This window comes from Diadema antillarum, unplaced genomic scaffold (assembly GCF_040938485.1).
Source record: "Diadema antillarum isolate AM-2024a unplaced genomic scaffold, OU_Dant_1.0 seq00001428_RagTag, whole genome shotgun sequence".
In the NCBI taxonomy this organism is placed as follows: Eukaryota; Metazoa; Echinodermata; class Echinoidea; order Diadematoida; family Diadematidae; genus Diadema; species Diadema antillarum.
The window spans coordinates 267,501-282,645 of record NW_027272180.1 but is presented as its reverse complement, the minus strand read 5'-3'; the positions used below and the strand labels follow the sequence as shown (position 1 = coordinate 282,645).

The following is a 15,145-nucleotide window of genomic DNA, read 5'->3' as shown; positions in this document are numbered from 1 at the left end:
CCAAGCTTTCGGCTGTTTCACCAGCCTTTCTCAAGGGCTTGATGAGACATAAACATAAAAGCAAAATAGCAACCAATCTGCATGCATTTGAACAGAAATAGAAATAGTAATAACAAGAAGCCAATCAAATGGAATGTAGACAGTAACACCAATTTGCGTACATTTCAACAGAATAATGCAAACAACAAAACAAAAACAAAAACAAGGCAAAAGAAAATCGAACAAACATGGACAGCAATATTGTACATTCTCTCCAACAAAAAGGCAGTATTATCACATACACTTGCAGTGAAAAAAATGAAATTGTAGTAGTAGTTTATTATAGGTAATAGCAGCAGTAATGCATAAACCAACATAAATTAAAGCACATTAGTTACATACCTTTTAAGGCGTGGGGATTTGCTTTTGATTTGCATGCAAATTGGTTGCTATTTTGCTTTTATGTTTATGTCTCATCAAGCCCTTGAGAAAGGCTGGTGAAACAGCTGAAAGCTTGGGGAATAAAGGCAAGACTGAACATCACTGCAACGTCTATACTGCAAGTTTTCCTTCCGTCACACATATACCAATGATGCAGTACCCACCACGTACGAGGCCAAGCCCGCTTCACGTTATAGGATATATACTTTGTTCCAATAAGTTGACTTACTGAAATTGAAAACTATTAAAACTATCTAAATTCAGTTAAAGGACAAGTTCACCTTCATAAACATAAGGATTGAGAAAATGCAACAATATTAGTAGAACACATCAGTGAAAGTTTGAGGAAAATTGGACATTCGATGCAAAAGTTATGAATTTTTTTAATTTTTGTGTTGGAACCGCTGGATGAGGAGACTACTACAGCTTGTGAGTCATATGCGTACAACAGTATAAAGAAAATATAAAAGAAAATTCAACATATTTTCACTTTTTTCGCATAATAAAAGAGCAATTGACTTGCCTCTTTCTAAGGGCAGGGGGAATAATATTACCCATAACATGTATCGGTAACGAGTCAGGGGAATGTGTACTTTTTTTCAAAAGATGGAATTTTGTGAAATTCTCTTTATATTTTCCTTATATTGTTGTACGCATGTGACATCTAAGTTATTCATACACTGCAGTAGTCTTCTCATCCAGCGGGTACTGCACAAAAACTTCAAAAAATCATAACTTTTGAACGGATTGTCTGATTTTCCTCAAACTTTCAATGATGTGTTCTACTAATATTGCTACATTCTCTCAATCCTTATGTTTATGAAGGTGAACTTGTCCTTTAAGTATTTAACAAATTAGGCTTCGTGGAGTGTATACAGGTGCGTACACAACAATCAAAGATATGTGTAAACATTTTTGAATTTCTGTATTTGAATAGTGTGAAGTGCTATTTGCCTAGATACAGGTCCTAAATATGCAGAACAGGCAGGTGCAATTAAGGTGCCACCAGGGCCTTTAAGAATGTGCCTTTTCATTTGTTTTATTGCTCTGAACAAATGGGCATACAAAGGTATGCCCAGTGTGAAATGTATCCCTGGTTGCCTGGAGTGAAACACTATAATATCCCCAATTGAAGTTGTTTACAAGAGCACACACTCACAAATTTATGCATATCCTGAGTGTACAGTGTGGTATCCTTATGACAAGGCCTTGTTTAATACAATGTACTGTGATTTTAAATCTGACAGTTTGGCTCGGCTGGAATGAAATTATCGCAAGACCCCTGGTGAAAGCTTGGGTGAACAAAGTCAGCTGGTAGGCCTTTTCAATATTGGTTTTGATTTCTTATCATAACCATTGTTTCCAGTGCAAATTCCCTACCAAAATGGGAGTGGCCAGTCAGCGAGTTTATCGTTCACGTGACATCAGCCTACATTTGGTGTGCAGATTTTATGCAAATAGTGACAAAGTACATTCTGTACCACTAATCTATGATTCCAACTGGCCAATCAATGCACAGCTGGTAGATTACCACACTAGATACATGTATGTACTGTATGGCTTGTATGTTACATCAATGTATCGGTATGTGGTTTAGCAAGGTGAGGCAAATCCCAAGTTTGAAAATGCCGAGTGGCTGCCTGCTTGGGTGCGCTCTCACCCCTTTCCTTGCAGGTGAACTAGACTCAAATAAGTCGTGTCACGATGTAGAATATAAACCTATGCCATGAGGTCTGACAAAAGGCTAACATTGTGGAAGATAAGCAAGCTATAGTAGGTCTTTGATCACGCTGTCGTCAGTACAGTTTAATATAACTCTGTTTAGGTGTTCTAAAACAGAGTGCAAAGTCTGTCAAGAGTGAATGTCAAGTAACCTAGGCCTCTCGAATGACTGTGACTTTATGGCCATGCCTGGCAGCAACCCATTGAAAATCTGATAGATAATGATATTATATTTCTTTTGCTGCCATTTTGTAGCACACTTACAATGTAATACATAATGGCATTTCACTTTTCAAATATTAGCTGCATTCACATACAAAATAGTGGGATAATAACTCCATACCTAACCCTAATCTTTACTCTAACCTTATCACTAACCAGTAAGGGGGGGGGGGGGGGGGGGGGTAATTGCCCTGATAGCATCGCAACACATGTCTTGAGATTTTCTGCAAGCATTCACATGGACAAATAGTGGGATAATGATTGCGATCCAAATTAGAGATTTTTTGCAAGCCCTCTGTACTTGCTTGTCACAGTGGTGTGGTGCACACGCTGGTGTGATGTGTGCTTTAAATGATGGGATATGAAATTTTGAGATTATTTGGTCCAGCCTTCACACAGTCATGACGAGGTGAAATTTTCAGAGATAAGCGGAAGATTTCTTGGGATTGCATCATGATGCTGATAGCAATAATTGGTGGGATTTTTGTGTCCACACAGGCAAAAATCTTGAGATTATGATTGTGATGCAAATCTCAAGATTTTTATTTCGCTAATTAGCGTGCCGTGTGAATCCCACTGAACATTGTCAGTGTTGTGATATAACCTTGAGACAAATGTGATGTCTATGTTTGTCCAAAGTTTGATTGTGCATTCCATCAAAATCTTATTTGATACAATGTACTGAATTTAGTGTGACTGATGTTAGTAGAGTACTGTAAATCTGGAAATTCATGAAAAAGTAAAATTACATGTATTCCGAATGTAATATACATTTAGTACCTGTGTTTAAAATTTCCAGATTTGTATTCGGTGTGCATACCAGGTAGTATGACATTGATCATACTCCATGCGAGTCAGTTACAAAGCTTGCACCACTCATACAAGTGTATGTGTAACTCATTGTACATGAAGCAAGCAAGCATTATGAATGATTATAGAGCCAATCGAGAGAATCCTGCAATCTCGTTGGTCAAGAGCCATGTGTCAATTTTTACTGGCAGCACGCTTTAAAGATCATTGGCGATAGATGTAGTAAACATGTTGCACGTACTTGTATCAAAGAATTCGCGAAGAGATGGCTTGCCGTTCATACAGTGATAACAAGGAGCCCGTGAGCGCAATTGACAAGAGATGGCCAGCCATGCATCAGTACCATGCATCAGTAATTGCTGATGCACGGTTTCCATCTATGGCAAGCCAAAAAGAAAGACTTGCATGTTGTCAGAAATATGAAAAAAACAATTAATTTCTGGCAAAATTTGTCACCGTTCGATAAAACAAATGATGTACATGTGTCTTTTTGTGCATCAGATGGAATTGTGTGCATGCGGTAACTATGGAATTTAGCCTAAACCCATGAGGCGAAACTCAGCTTCGCCTCGTGGGTTAAGCATTCCGTAGTTACATGTACCTTATGCACACAATTCCTACTGACGAACTGAGACCCGTGCATCATTTGTATACTGTAGTGATTCACTGTAAGAAATGCATGCTGTAGGGGACAGTCTGGAAGAGGATACAAAAAAAGAAGAGATGATTAATGTTTGCCACCACAATTTACACATGTTTTCCACTTTATCTTCAAGAGTGCCCATTTAGTGTAGGGTATCAATTTGGGAAGATTCACCATCAAAAGAATGGGAAAAATTATTGAGGAGGAGGCAAACTATAATTCATTCCATTGTTAAAACCTCCATGTATCTTCACAATGGCATCTCATGTCAGGGCTTGCTTCAGTTGAATTATAATTCTGTGTGTAGCCAAAGGCAAGAGAGCACATACAGGACAGCTTTGTGAGTTATTTTTTTTTGTGTGTGTCATCAATACTGCACTGTGTGCATTACTTTACAAATTTTTGGAGCTTTCTGTAGAACATGGACTTTTTTCCATCAGCAGCAGCAGCATTTAATCTATTCATACAAAAAGTTTCTTTCATGCAAGGGATTAACTTTCTCACACTGTGCCAGACATGATGCTATAACAAAGTCAAAAGGACAAATGTGAAATGTGACATTGTGAAGGTTTGGGAAATTATGGTAATCATCATTAGTCAAGGATTCTTGGCAAGACTGAATTAACATTCAGTTCTTGTTTGGAATTGAATGAGATGCCAACAATACTTCAAATTACAAACAGGCAATAAATGCCATCTCATGAGTTAAGCTTACAAGTGGTTGAATATTTTCACTGTTTTCTTGCCATGTGTATATACCAGTATATGATAGTCACTGCCTATCACTGTGGCACTCCTGACATGTAATCTCTGTGATGGACTAACCAAGGTTTGGTTGATAGTTAATGACTTGGTCTGTGTAATACCACCTTATTTATAACAATTTATTGCATCTTTGAACAGATATGTGCTGATCACAGGATGTGACAGTGGGTTTGGCAACCTCCTGGCCAAGCAGCTAGAGTCACTAGGTGTCTTTGTCTTCGCTGGGTGCTTGACAGCCAAGGGAGCAGAGCAGCTTGATGCTGAGACCACAGAACGTACCAAGGTGCTGGTGCTTGATGTCACCAAACATGAACATGTGGAAGCAGCTTTAGAAGAAGTGAAGAAAACAATACCCAGTGATAGAGGTAAGGCCAGCTGTTTAAATGCGGTATATTTCACAAGGTTTTATTTTTGCGAATTATACACAAATTTAAAGACATGCGAGAATATTAAGTCTTATCCCTATCATGAATGTCACATGCACGCATGCATTACTTCATTATACTGTACTCCACGGATCACAAACTAAACCACTCTCAAAGTTGTTGGGAAGTCCTGATTTGCAAAAAATTAGACTCGCTAAATATATGAGGTATACATACAGTATTAATGTACCAATGTGTGAGACGTTTGGCTGAGGGATTTAGCATATAGTTTTTTTTTTCCATACCCTCAGGTTGAGTGGACATTGTAAACTACAGAGATACAGTTAGAATAGATTGAAAGAGGTAAAGAATACAAAGTATGTTGTCCCAAAAAGTAATCTTGTTTCTAAATCTCCCCAAACCTTACCAGATTTCATCTCAAAGTTACATAAATGTGCTGAAGTAGATGTAGGTTATGCTTGAAGTCAGTGCAAAAGCATCCCTTCTGTTTTCTAATGACCAAATATCATCTGTGAAGGCATGATCGTTTAGTCACTGTACATACAACGTATGATTTAGATGTCAAATGCTCGAACTTATTGTAGAAACCTATTTAAAGCTGCAATCAGCCGATTGTGATCAGAATCTCCAGAAATGTGTGTGAAATACAATAAAAGTTCCCATAGGTAGTAGTAGTAGTAGTAGTAGTAGTATTGTAACAGAAACCAAGTTGCAAAGTTTAGATGTACAATGTACCTGTATTTTGTATGAAATATTGTGGAAAGCATGAAAATGTTTCCCTGTTTGCCATTTAAAGCTCAGCTTTTAAACTCTTTCTGTCAACTTATAGGAAAAAAGAAGAAAATTACAGGCACTACATATTTAGTGGTTTCCTATATTTTTAGATACAACAATATCAATTTGGCAGACTGACGTAGGAATTGAATACATTAAGAGTTGGTCGATATTGTCGGCAAAATAATGTCCTCATAAGCTTTGTATGGTCATTTGATATCTGTTGTAAAAATGGAATAAAAGTTAGTAGCAATTTGTCAGCAGTGTGTTGTTTCACTGCCAGAGCATGAAATGTCTACTTGCTTTGTAGATTAGTTGAACCTGGAATAATGCAGGATTAGGATGGAATTTTTTATTGCACTTGAATTGAAAACATGCCATGTTACTCCGTTTGCCGCCCCACTTCATACAATAACAAGCATATGGTGATATAAAACGCATTTGTTACGCTTGGCAAGGTTACAAGTGATCGTGATTCATGACATGTGTCTTTGTATTCTCAGAGAAGTCTGGCTGAGCATTTATGTCAAGGCACAGAGTTAATCATCAATAACCACTGTCAAGTGGTGTCTAGATGATACAAACAGCATTTACAGACAGTGAGGAAAATTATTTCAATTAAAAAAAAAAGTTTTATACCCCATTGTGATGCCAGATGCTGTTTGCAATGAAAGTTGGAGTTAGGAACTGGAGAAAAAACAAAACAACAACTACCTGGTATGTAAATGGTGACTAGATGAAGTTTGTATTCAGTGTTCTTCATAACACAGCAACCAAAAAATAAAGCTGTTAACCACATTCAGTCGTAGAAATGGCTCTGTTGCCCTTATGAGAGGTATTTTGGGCAAAATGCCAGAATAAGAAGAGTGGGACCAGTACCTATTTGTCACTACTTTGTATGAATTACCATTAATCTTTAACATATTAGCTGTCAGGTATCGTGAGGGGGAGGTAAACTTTATAAGGAAAGACCAGCAAGCTTCAGTGTTCTGTCCTTTGGTCCCTGTCAACAGTAAAGCCACTTTGAATGAATATTTATCGGTGTATTCATGTTTACAGAATATTTGCTTCCACAACGGCTTCACATAAGCCCAGTCATACTAGAGCATATTGAGCCAACAAATGCCAGACAAAATTGAACATTTCAAAATATGTTGTCCTTTACCAAAACTAGAATAGTTCATAACTTGTTTAACATTCTTTGTATTCATAAGTTATTTGTAAAAACTTGCAGAGATTTTTTATTTTGAACACGCATATCCAGTGGTGAATCCAGAGGGGGGCGCACTGGGCGCGTGCTCCCTCTTTATTTTTGGCTAAAACAATAAAAAGAAAAAGAAAAAAATGGGGGGGGATGCATGCGCCCCCCCCCCCTTTAATTTTGCGAAGGCGCGCCTCCCCTTTACGGAATTACTTGATCCGCCGCTGATATCTCTGCGAATCCCTGTGAATAGGTAATGAATACATAGAAAGTCAAACAAGTTAAAAACTATTTTTGTATCAGCAATGGATGCAAATTATGTATCTTGAAATTTCCAAATTTGTTGGGCTTTGTTGGCTTGATACGCTCTAGTGTGACGGGGCCTCTGTAGAGGATAGCTGGTTGCACAGTTGTGATGATCATATTGGATTTGCAGGTGAATTGAATTGAATTATAAACAGTCAATCAGTCAGCTAACTATTTTGCCAAACACACAATTATCCATTCTTATGCCAGGTCTATGGGGTCTGGTGAACAATGCTGGCATCTCAATAGCCTGTGGTCTACAGGAATGGCACACGAGGGAGGACTACCGCAAGGTGCTGGACGTAAACACCCTTGGCATGATGGACATGACCCTGACCTTCCTGCCACTGGTCAGGAGAGCCAAAGGACGCATCGTGAACATGGCCAGCACAGAGGGACGCTTTGCCATGCCCAGTGGAGCCTACGCCGTCTCCAAGTTTGGTGTTGAGGCATACTCAGACTCAGTCAGGTATTCCTGATTAAAGGTTGTAATGCCCCCATCTCCGCTCATCTGCATGAAAGACACACACACACTAAAAGCACAAACCACCCAATACTTATGTTGACTGGTATCTTCTTCCAGGAACCATTTCTAATGAGGTCAGCTGAGGGAAACTTAAAAATTCTCTCAAATGGAAAGAAAACTATGATATTCTTTCAAAAGGACAACTGCCACAAAGAAGTGGTTTTGTATTATACCTGTAGCAGGTATGCTTACATGCTTCATTGTATAAACTGTAAGTGTGTTTTTTATGGCAAGAAGGTTGTTTGATTAGTTGCAGATGCACAGCTTTTTAATAGGAGACAACAATTTTTGCATATCTTGGATTTAAGAGTCATCCTTTGCCTCACACAACTTAATTGATATCTTCATGCTTTACATCTTCACGTATTTCTTGCCATGAGGTGAATGACATATATGCTTCAACTCGACCATACTTCCACTCTCACTTTCAGAGATAAGCACCATCACTTGATGTTGACACGTAATGTAAGGCTTGAATATCGATAATAACAATTTCTCTGCATTGCCAGAAGATTACTTGCTGCAAGCCTGGAGAAAATGTTGAGAAATTGAACTTGAATGATCCAAGTGTATTTTCCTTATTTATTAGCCCTTGACCTGCTTGAAGCCTTCTCTCATAAAAATGTGAGACTTGTCGTAGGCAGTGTGGGATGGTTATGTGCAAGTGTGGGGTGTGGTGTATAAATCAAGGTTGTATTACATTGCTTGATATGTATGATTAGTGTTTCTCCCCATTCTGTAATGATTGTAGAAAAGCAAACACATAGTCAAACGGTCAAAGTCAATGTAAACTTTTCAAATTTTCTGCTTCCTTTGTTAAGTAGAAGCTGGCTTGAAACTCCTAGAAAATTGTAGGATGCTATTTAAGAGTTGAACCAACCTGGAGTACAAAAGTTTGGATGGAAAATGAAGCATAATGACACTGTACCAAGAGGAAGAATATTCCAAGGACAATGTGAGACAGGTTTTTCTCCATGTTACTTGTCAATGCAGGAGAGAGGCCAAGATGTTCCATTACGGCATCAGTGTTTCCATCATAGAGCCAGGCTTCTTTAGAACCAGGATATCTAGCAAGACCAACTTCACCAAGAACCTTGACATATCCTGGAACAGGCTGAAGCCAGAGATGCAATCAGAGTACCTGGAAGAGGGATATCAAAGGCGTAAGTTGAAAGCAAGAAAGGAAATCATTCATTGTCAGATTAAGGTTCTGCTCTGCAGCAGTTCATAGTTTTTGTTTGTTTTGCTCTGTTTTGTTTGTTTCTTTGTAGGGGGGGGCAGGAGAGTTACAAATTCTTACCAAAAATCAGCCAACATGTGAGTTATTCAGCTTTGTACTTGTCGTCTAACATCAGTTTTAAACAAAACAAAAGAAAGAACAAGAAAAAACAAATCAGTAGATTGTGGCTTTTATGCTGCTAGCATATGTTTAAACTTTCTTGTGTTCCTTCTGAGTTTTTCTGTGAAAATGGCATAGTCTGCATTGTTTTATTTTGTTAGATTTACTTTAGTAAGTCCTTCAAAAATGTCTCATGCTTTAGTATTTTTGATATTCCTGTGTGAAAAATCCTCGTCTTCCTGTCTGTAAAACCATCCAGCACAAGCTTAGAGTTTGCTTGTGTAGAACCAGACTGTAATCCAGAAATTGTTGCCTGCATGAAACTTTTGAGAATTTCACAAGGATTCATGGAAGATTCATGGAAGTAAGATTCATGCAAAAGTTTTTTGTCTACACAATGCATTGAATGCCAGTACGATGCTGTACACTTTCAAGTAAATTTGTGCTGCTGCTGTAACAGACCTTCCGCCATGACTAATATGATTTTGCATTTCCAAACTATGCTTGTTTAGTAGTGCCCAGGAGGTACACCTCTTTAGTAGCACTCACTTTTTGTGTGTTTTATATCAACCAGCCTTCATGTTCAACTACTGGTAATCCCCATATTACTAGTACACGTACTATGCTAATTATTCTTTCATGGTTGGCCATTCACAAAAGTTTCATGCCGCAAAAAAGGCTGCTGGCTCCAATTCACAAATGTTGCATGCCACAAATGTTTCTGGTTTGACAGTATGGAGAGAATACTAGGTAGTCTTTGATGAGAGAATACGAGGTAGTCTTTGATGAGATTAGCGCAGCAAGCTGATTTGAACTCTTTTTATTTTATCATTACTCTTTTATTTGTGTTTGTGGTCCCAGTTGATGCTTCTATTGTCTATTCATAGTATGGAGTCTTGTCCGTGCCTTTTGTAAACAAACAAAGTCTTTTGTAAACAAAGGCTTCGCGATGGCATAAGAAACACTACACCAGTCGTTGTACCTTCAGATATTATAGTCCATGGGCCAAGACCTGAAAAATGGGTTATGGGTACCACCTGAGGTGGCAAAACCTTTTTGGTGTCATTTTGTTTGTCGGGCATAGATATGCTTAAATCAAGCTATGATAGCATTTCCAAATGAGTAGCTTAGTCATAATAAATGAATTTTTAACCAATTTGGTCTCGTTTTTATATCCCTATACTTCTAAATCGAAACTAACCGCTATACAAAGAAGAGCACTGTCTTCTGTATGTCCACAGGTGTTCTGTTGTAAACGCGGTGCTCTTAGTCTTTATTCAAGGCAGCGAAGGGAATATCCAAAGGGTTATGATGTCCACAGCTGTCACACGGTGCGCTTAGTCTTTATCTAGAACAATGTACCGTTATCATATCTAAAGTTCCTAATAAAAGGGATTATCTATACTGCTTTTATAAAACCCTCTAAACAAATACATCAGTTTTAAACAAAAATCACTCTGTTCATTTACAATATTATTTATTATAATGTATTGTAGTGCACCGGTACATTGTTTTTGCATTATCTTTCATTGTTGGATAGAAATAAAGCGACATTGGCGTGGTATTAGCGTTTTCACCGTAGCGTTTTCACCAGAAAATGATAAATAATTGAAAAATACGGTAAAATTCACGAGGAATTGCCTTTTTTTGGGGGGGTTGTTGTTTTTAGATAAAGGGATATACACTGTATCATAAGCTTTGGATATTCCCTTCGCCGTCTTGAATAAAGACTAAGCGCTCCGCGTTTACAACAGAACACCTGTGAACATACAGAAGACAGTGCTCTTCTTTGTATAGCGGTTAGTCTCGATTCAAAAGTATAGGGATATAACAACGAGACCAAATTGGTTGAAAATTCATTTATTATGACTAAGCTACTCATTTTGAAATGCTATCATCGCTTGATAAGCATATCTATGCCTGACAAACAAAATGACACCAAAAAGGTTTTGCCACCTCAGGTGGTACCAATATCTGGCCTGGCCCATGGACTATTATACACTGTAATTGTGGTATTAGGCATTTGATAACTTAGAGACGTTTTCATAAATAGTAATAATAATGATAACTAGAAAAGCACTCTGAGAGCGCAGACCTCCGCCAAGCAGCTACTTTCCACCGATGATCTTGCTCTTCCCAAAGAGATTTATCTCCTCTTCACCACTGGGGAAAAGTTCTTTGGGCTCTTTACTTCCATAGATATCAGTGATTTACACCCATTGGTATGCATGCTGAAAAAATTGCAATGTAGAAGCCTTTGTTACGTCATAAACCCTCAGCTCTGCGGCACGCCTCGCCCCAGCAGAAACTAGAGCACGCACTATAGTGCGCGCATGCAAACCTCAAATACGCGCAGCCTGAACTCCCAAGTTCATTGACCCTACCTGCCAAAATATCAAAAATCCTTCATTAATTTCCCAAAAATTATCGGATCACTACCTAAATTTAACCATCTGTTACTTGTATCATTCTATACCTTTCTTGCAAGTTTCATCCAAATCCGTTCACTACTTTTTGAGTTATTTTGCACACAGACAAACTAACGAACAAACAAACAAACGGTAATGAAAACTAAACCTCCTCCCTTGGCGGAGGTAATAATACAGTGCTTATATAGCGCATATCACTACCGTAATGTCTCTATGTGCTTTAAAGGAGAGGGATGATTAAAGTTGTGTTTAGGCTGGTATATAGTGCTGAAAAGCATCCCCCGTATCACAAAGTGCCTTTCATATTGCTTTGTAAATAGCGTTATTAGAAACCTGCAACAATCACAGCAAAGCTCAAGACGTGTACTTTGCTCACAAAGTAGAAATTAAGCATATGAAATGTCTACAATCACTGTGCATTTCCAGTGTGCAAACTATCGTAGGACTGTACATGGACATTCGTCTGCAATTTGCATTCTGATATATCTGACACCATTGCACTCTTGATTGTATACACAGTACGTGCAAATGTCAGCAGCGTCCTGGACAACCACACATCAACAAAAATCCACCGAGTTACCGATGCCATGGAGCACGCCCTCTTCTCACGATGGCCCAAGACACGATATGCTGTAGGATGGGATGCTCGGTTGCTATGGATACCGCTCTCCTACTTTCCAGCTTTCATTGGAGACTGGGTGATAAGCTTAAATGGTTTTCAGATTCTGAAGAACAATCGATGAAAACAGTATTTGGCGGTGATACTGCTAAATGGGAACTACTTCTTGGAGCATTGTGGTGTACTGTTGTGTTATAGCTTCCAGAATTCTACGAAATGTGTAATCAGCACCTCTGCCATTCTATGCCGATGTTGTAGAAAAGATTGCCAGCTTCAGTGTAGTCCAGAAAAGTTCTTTTGATAGATTCATTGGCAAAAGCAGTTCATGCTGCAATATTTAAACATTATCACTCTGCAATCACATTTGATGTATTTCTCACTTTCACTATCACTTATACTCTTATGTGGATGCTTAGTATGATTAGTTCTACACAGCAAATGAGATATATCATCAATTTTCCTTTTCTGGACCTCTGGTTTGAAGCATTCATAGATAGTTAACAGACAAGCAATGCAACGAGTAACTAAACTGAAATGCCATAATCGTGTAGTGGCACAGACAAAACTGGACGTGCCCTTTGTATTCCCAGGTCTGTATTCATTCTTCTTCTTTTTTTTTTTAAACTAAGCGTAATGACAGTTAAGAGGTTATTATATTATTGATTTGGGTAAAATAAAACACAAATATCATAGAAATTGTATATATAAACATCTATTTTGTATTTGTATTTTTAGGTAGCACTGCCACCATTTATGAACAAGAACAGTTTAATACATTTTGTTGTTTATATGGATTGACTACTTTAAGACATACTGGTGAACTTACTATGAATGTTACACTTACAGCTATGACTTCCTAATGATTGTTACTCAGCAACTGTGAATGTTTATCATGTATACTTTTATGACTTGTGATATTATGCTTTGTTGTCAATGACATTAGCAAATTAAGTCGATACAGTTGGGTCTTCGAATAGTTTGGTGAATATATGGATAATCAGGATATTGATTCATATACCTCTTTGTTCAGAGATTTCTAAGGATTCGTATTCATTTTTACTGGTAATTCTATGTGTTTGTGTCAAAAAATCATCTGTTTCTTTTGACTTCACTGTTTCTTAGTTCAGTAATGATGGTATGAATGTACTGCTGTTAAGCAATTGCAATTAAATCCTCTTAAGAGGAATAATTGCAATTTCATGAGGGTAAATTACAGATGTCACCGACTTGCAATTATTTGAAAATACTGCCCTAGGGCAAGTTATGTTATAGTGTAAGAAAAGAAGGATGTTTATACACTGTCATTCACTAATGACTATGTTCATAGCAAAACTCATATCAGATTGCAGATTCTTGACTTCTCATCCAGCCAATATTCTGTTGCATGACATTCCTATCTGTGAATATTACTTCAGATTTTGCTTTTGTAATCCCCACAAGAACTACAGGTCAGAATCTGTCTCTGTTTTGCTGCAAATACCTGAAAATGATGTGATAGGCTCTGTGATTTTAGATTCTGTTAACATGTGTTGTTAGTTGGGGGGGGGGGGGGGGGTGGAGGGCTATGTACTGTAAAAGTGGAAAATATTTTTGCTTGCCATATGTTCCAGTAGTTGATGTTGAGTCAGCAGAATTGAAAACACGCGAAACTCATCTTACCCGGCCAAGCGCGAAAAATTAGTTGCGCAAAAATATCTACTTTTACAGTATGTGTTTGTATACATGATAGAATTGAGGAGACGTACTCCTCTAGTGGTTTGTACAATGTACAGGTCCAGGGGGGTGTTTCATAAAGCTGTTCGTAAAGTTACGAACGACTTACGAACGAATGATGATTAGTTTCTGTGCTGAATTATTGAAATTCTGATAAGTATAGCACATCAGAACTGATCATCAGTCATTTATAAGCTGTTCGTAACTCTACAAACAGCTTTATGAAACAGGGCCCTGACATTGTGGCCATGACACTGTCCATCTGGTTTTCAAGGAGGAAACTGGCTAGATGTTTGTTGCTAGTGGTTTTCTTTACACAGATTGATTCAACGGCACCAATACTGAGGTACAATTCTTAAACGGAGCAATCCTGACTGGGTGCCAAACAGCAGATTTGGATATTCCATGATGATTAAAGACAGTATCCATTGATGGGCAGCCTAAAAAGTTCAGGCTGATGGTGGGTTTTGGTTTGTTTGTTTTTTGTTTTTTTTTGGGGGGGGGGTGGGGGGAGTGTTGATTTTGTCAAGACTTGATTGAGCCTAGGGTGCATATTACTGCACACATTTTGAGCTTTTTTGTTTTACTTATTTATTTATTTATTTATTTGTTTATTGATTTATGTATTTATTTATTGATTAATTAATTAATTAATTTATTTATTTATTCATTCATTCATTTATTCATTTTCGTTTTTTTTTTATTTTACCTCATTTTTTTATTCATTTGTGGGTTTTCTTCTTCTTCTTCTTCTTCTTCTTCTTCTTCTTCTTCTTCTTCTTCTTCTTCTTCTTTTTTTTTTTTTTTGGGGGGGGGGAGGTAAAATATACAAGAGGAGCAGTAACCAGGACTGTTGTTTTTATCTTCTCTGGGGTGGTTGATGGTGCTAGTGTAGCCTGAAATCATTTGCTGATAGTTTCCTCTAATGGTAAAGACAAGTGTTTCAAAATTAAGCTGTGTACTGCTCCTCATCTCCAATCATTTCTGTACCTGTAGAATAGCCTGCAAAGTACTTTTCTTTGTAATTTGTTCCTTGCTTTTGACTTGACATGCATAACTACATGCATTATAGGTATCAAATGGTTAAATAGATCTTGCATAGATTATCTATTAATCTTTCATTCTTCTTTCTTTCTTTTTTTATAACCATCGGTGAGTTAAGTTGTGGTCTTTCATTCCACATTACATAGGGTTATGTGTGAGATAGGTGTATGACAGTACTATGCAATGCTTGTTCCAAGTTCTAGCTTCAAAAGTTATGCACTTACGA

At 37.7% G+C, this 15,145-nt stretch overlaps 1 protein-coding gene across 3 annotated transcripts in view; it reads left to right on the top strand.

Moving 5' to 3' along the window:
* LOC139709378 (retinol dehydrogenase 7-like) overlaps positions 1-13,652 on the top strand; it is a 33,021-nt gene extending 19,369 nt beyond the window's left edge. For all 3 annotated transcript variants that reach the window (XM_071621339.1, XM_071621337.1, XM_071621338.1), the window contains 4 exons: positions 4,721-4,947; positions 7,460-7,718; positions 8,769-8,938; positions 12,063-13,652. In XM_071621339.1, the coding sequence (XP_071477440.1) occupies positions 4,721-4,947; positions 7,460-7,718; positions 8,769-8,938; positions 12,063-12,286 (880 nt within the window). In that variant the 3' untranslated portion in view covers positions 12,287-13,652. The remainder of the gene's footprint in view (positions 1-4,720; positions 4,948-7,459; positions 7,719-8,768; positions 8,939-12,062) is intronic.
* The last annotated feature ends 1,493 nt before the right edge of the window (positions 13,653-15,145 follow it).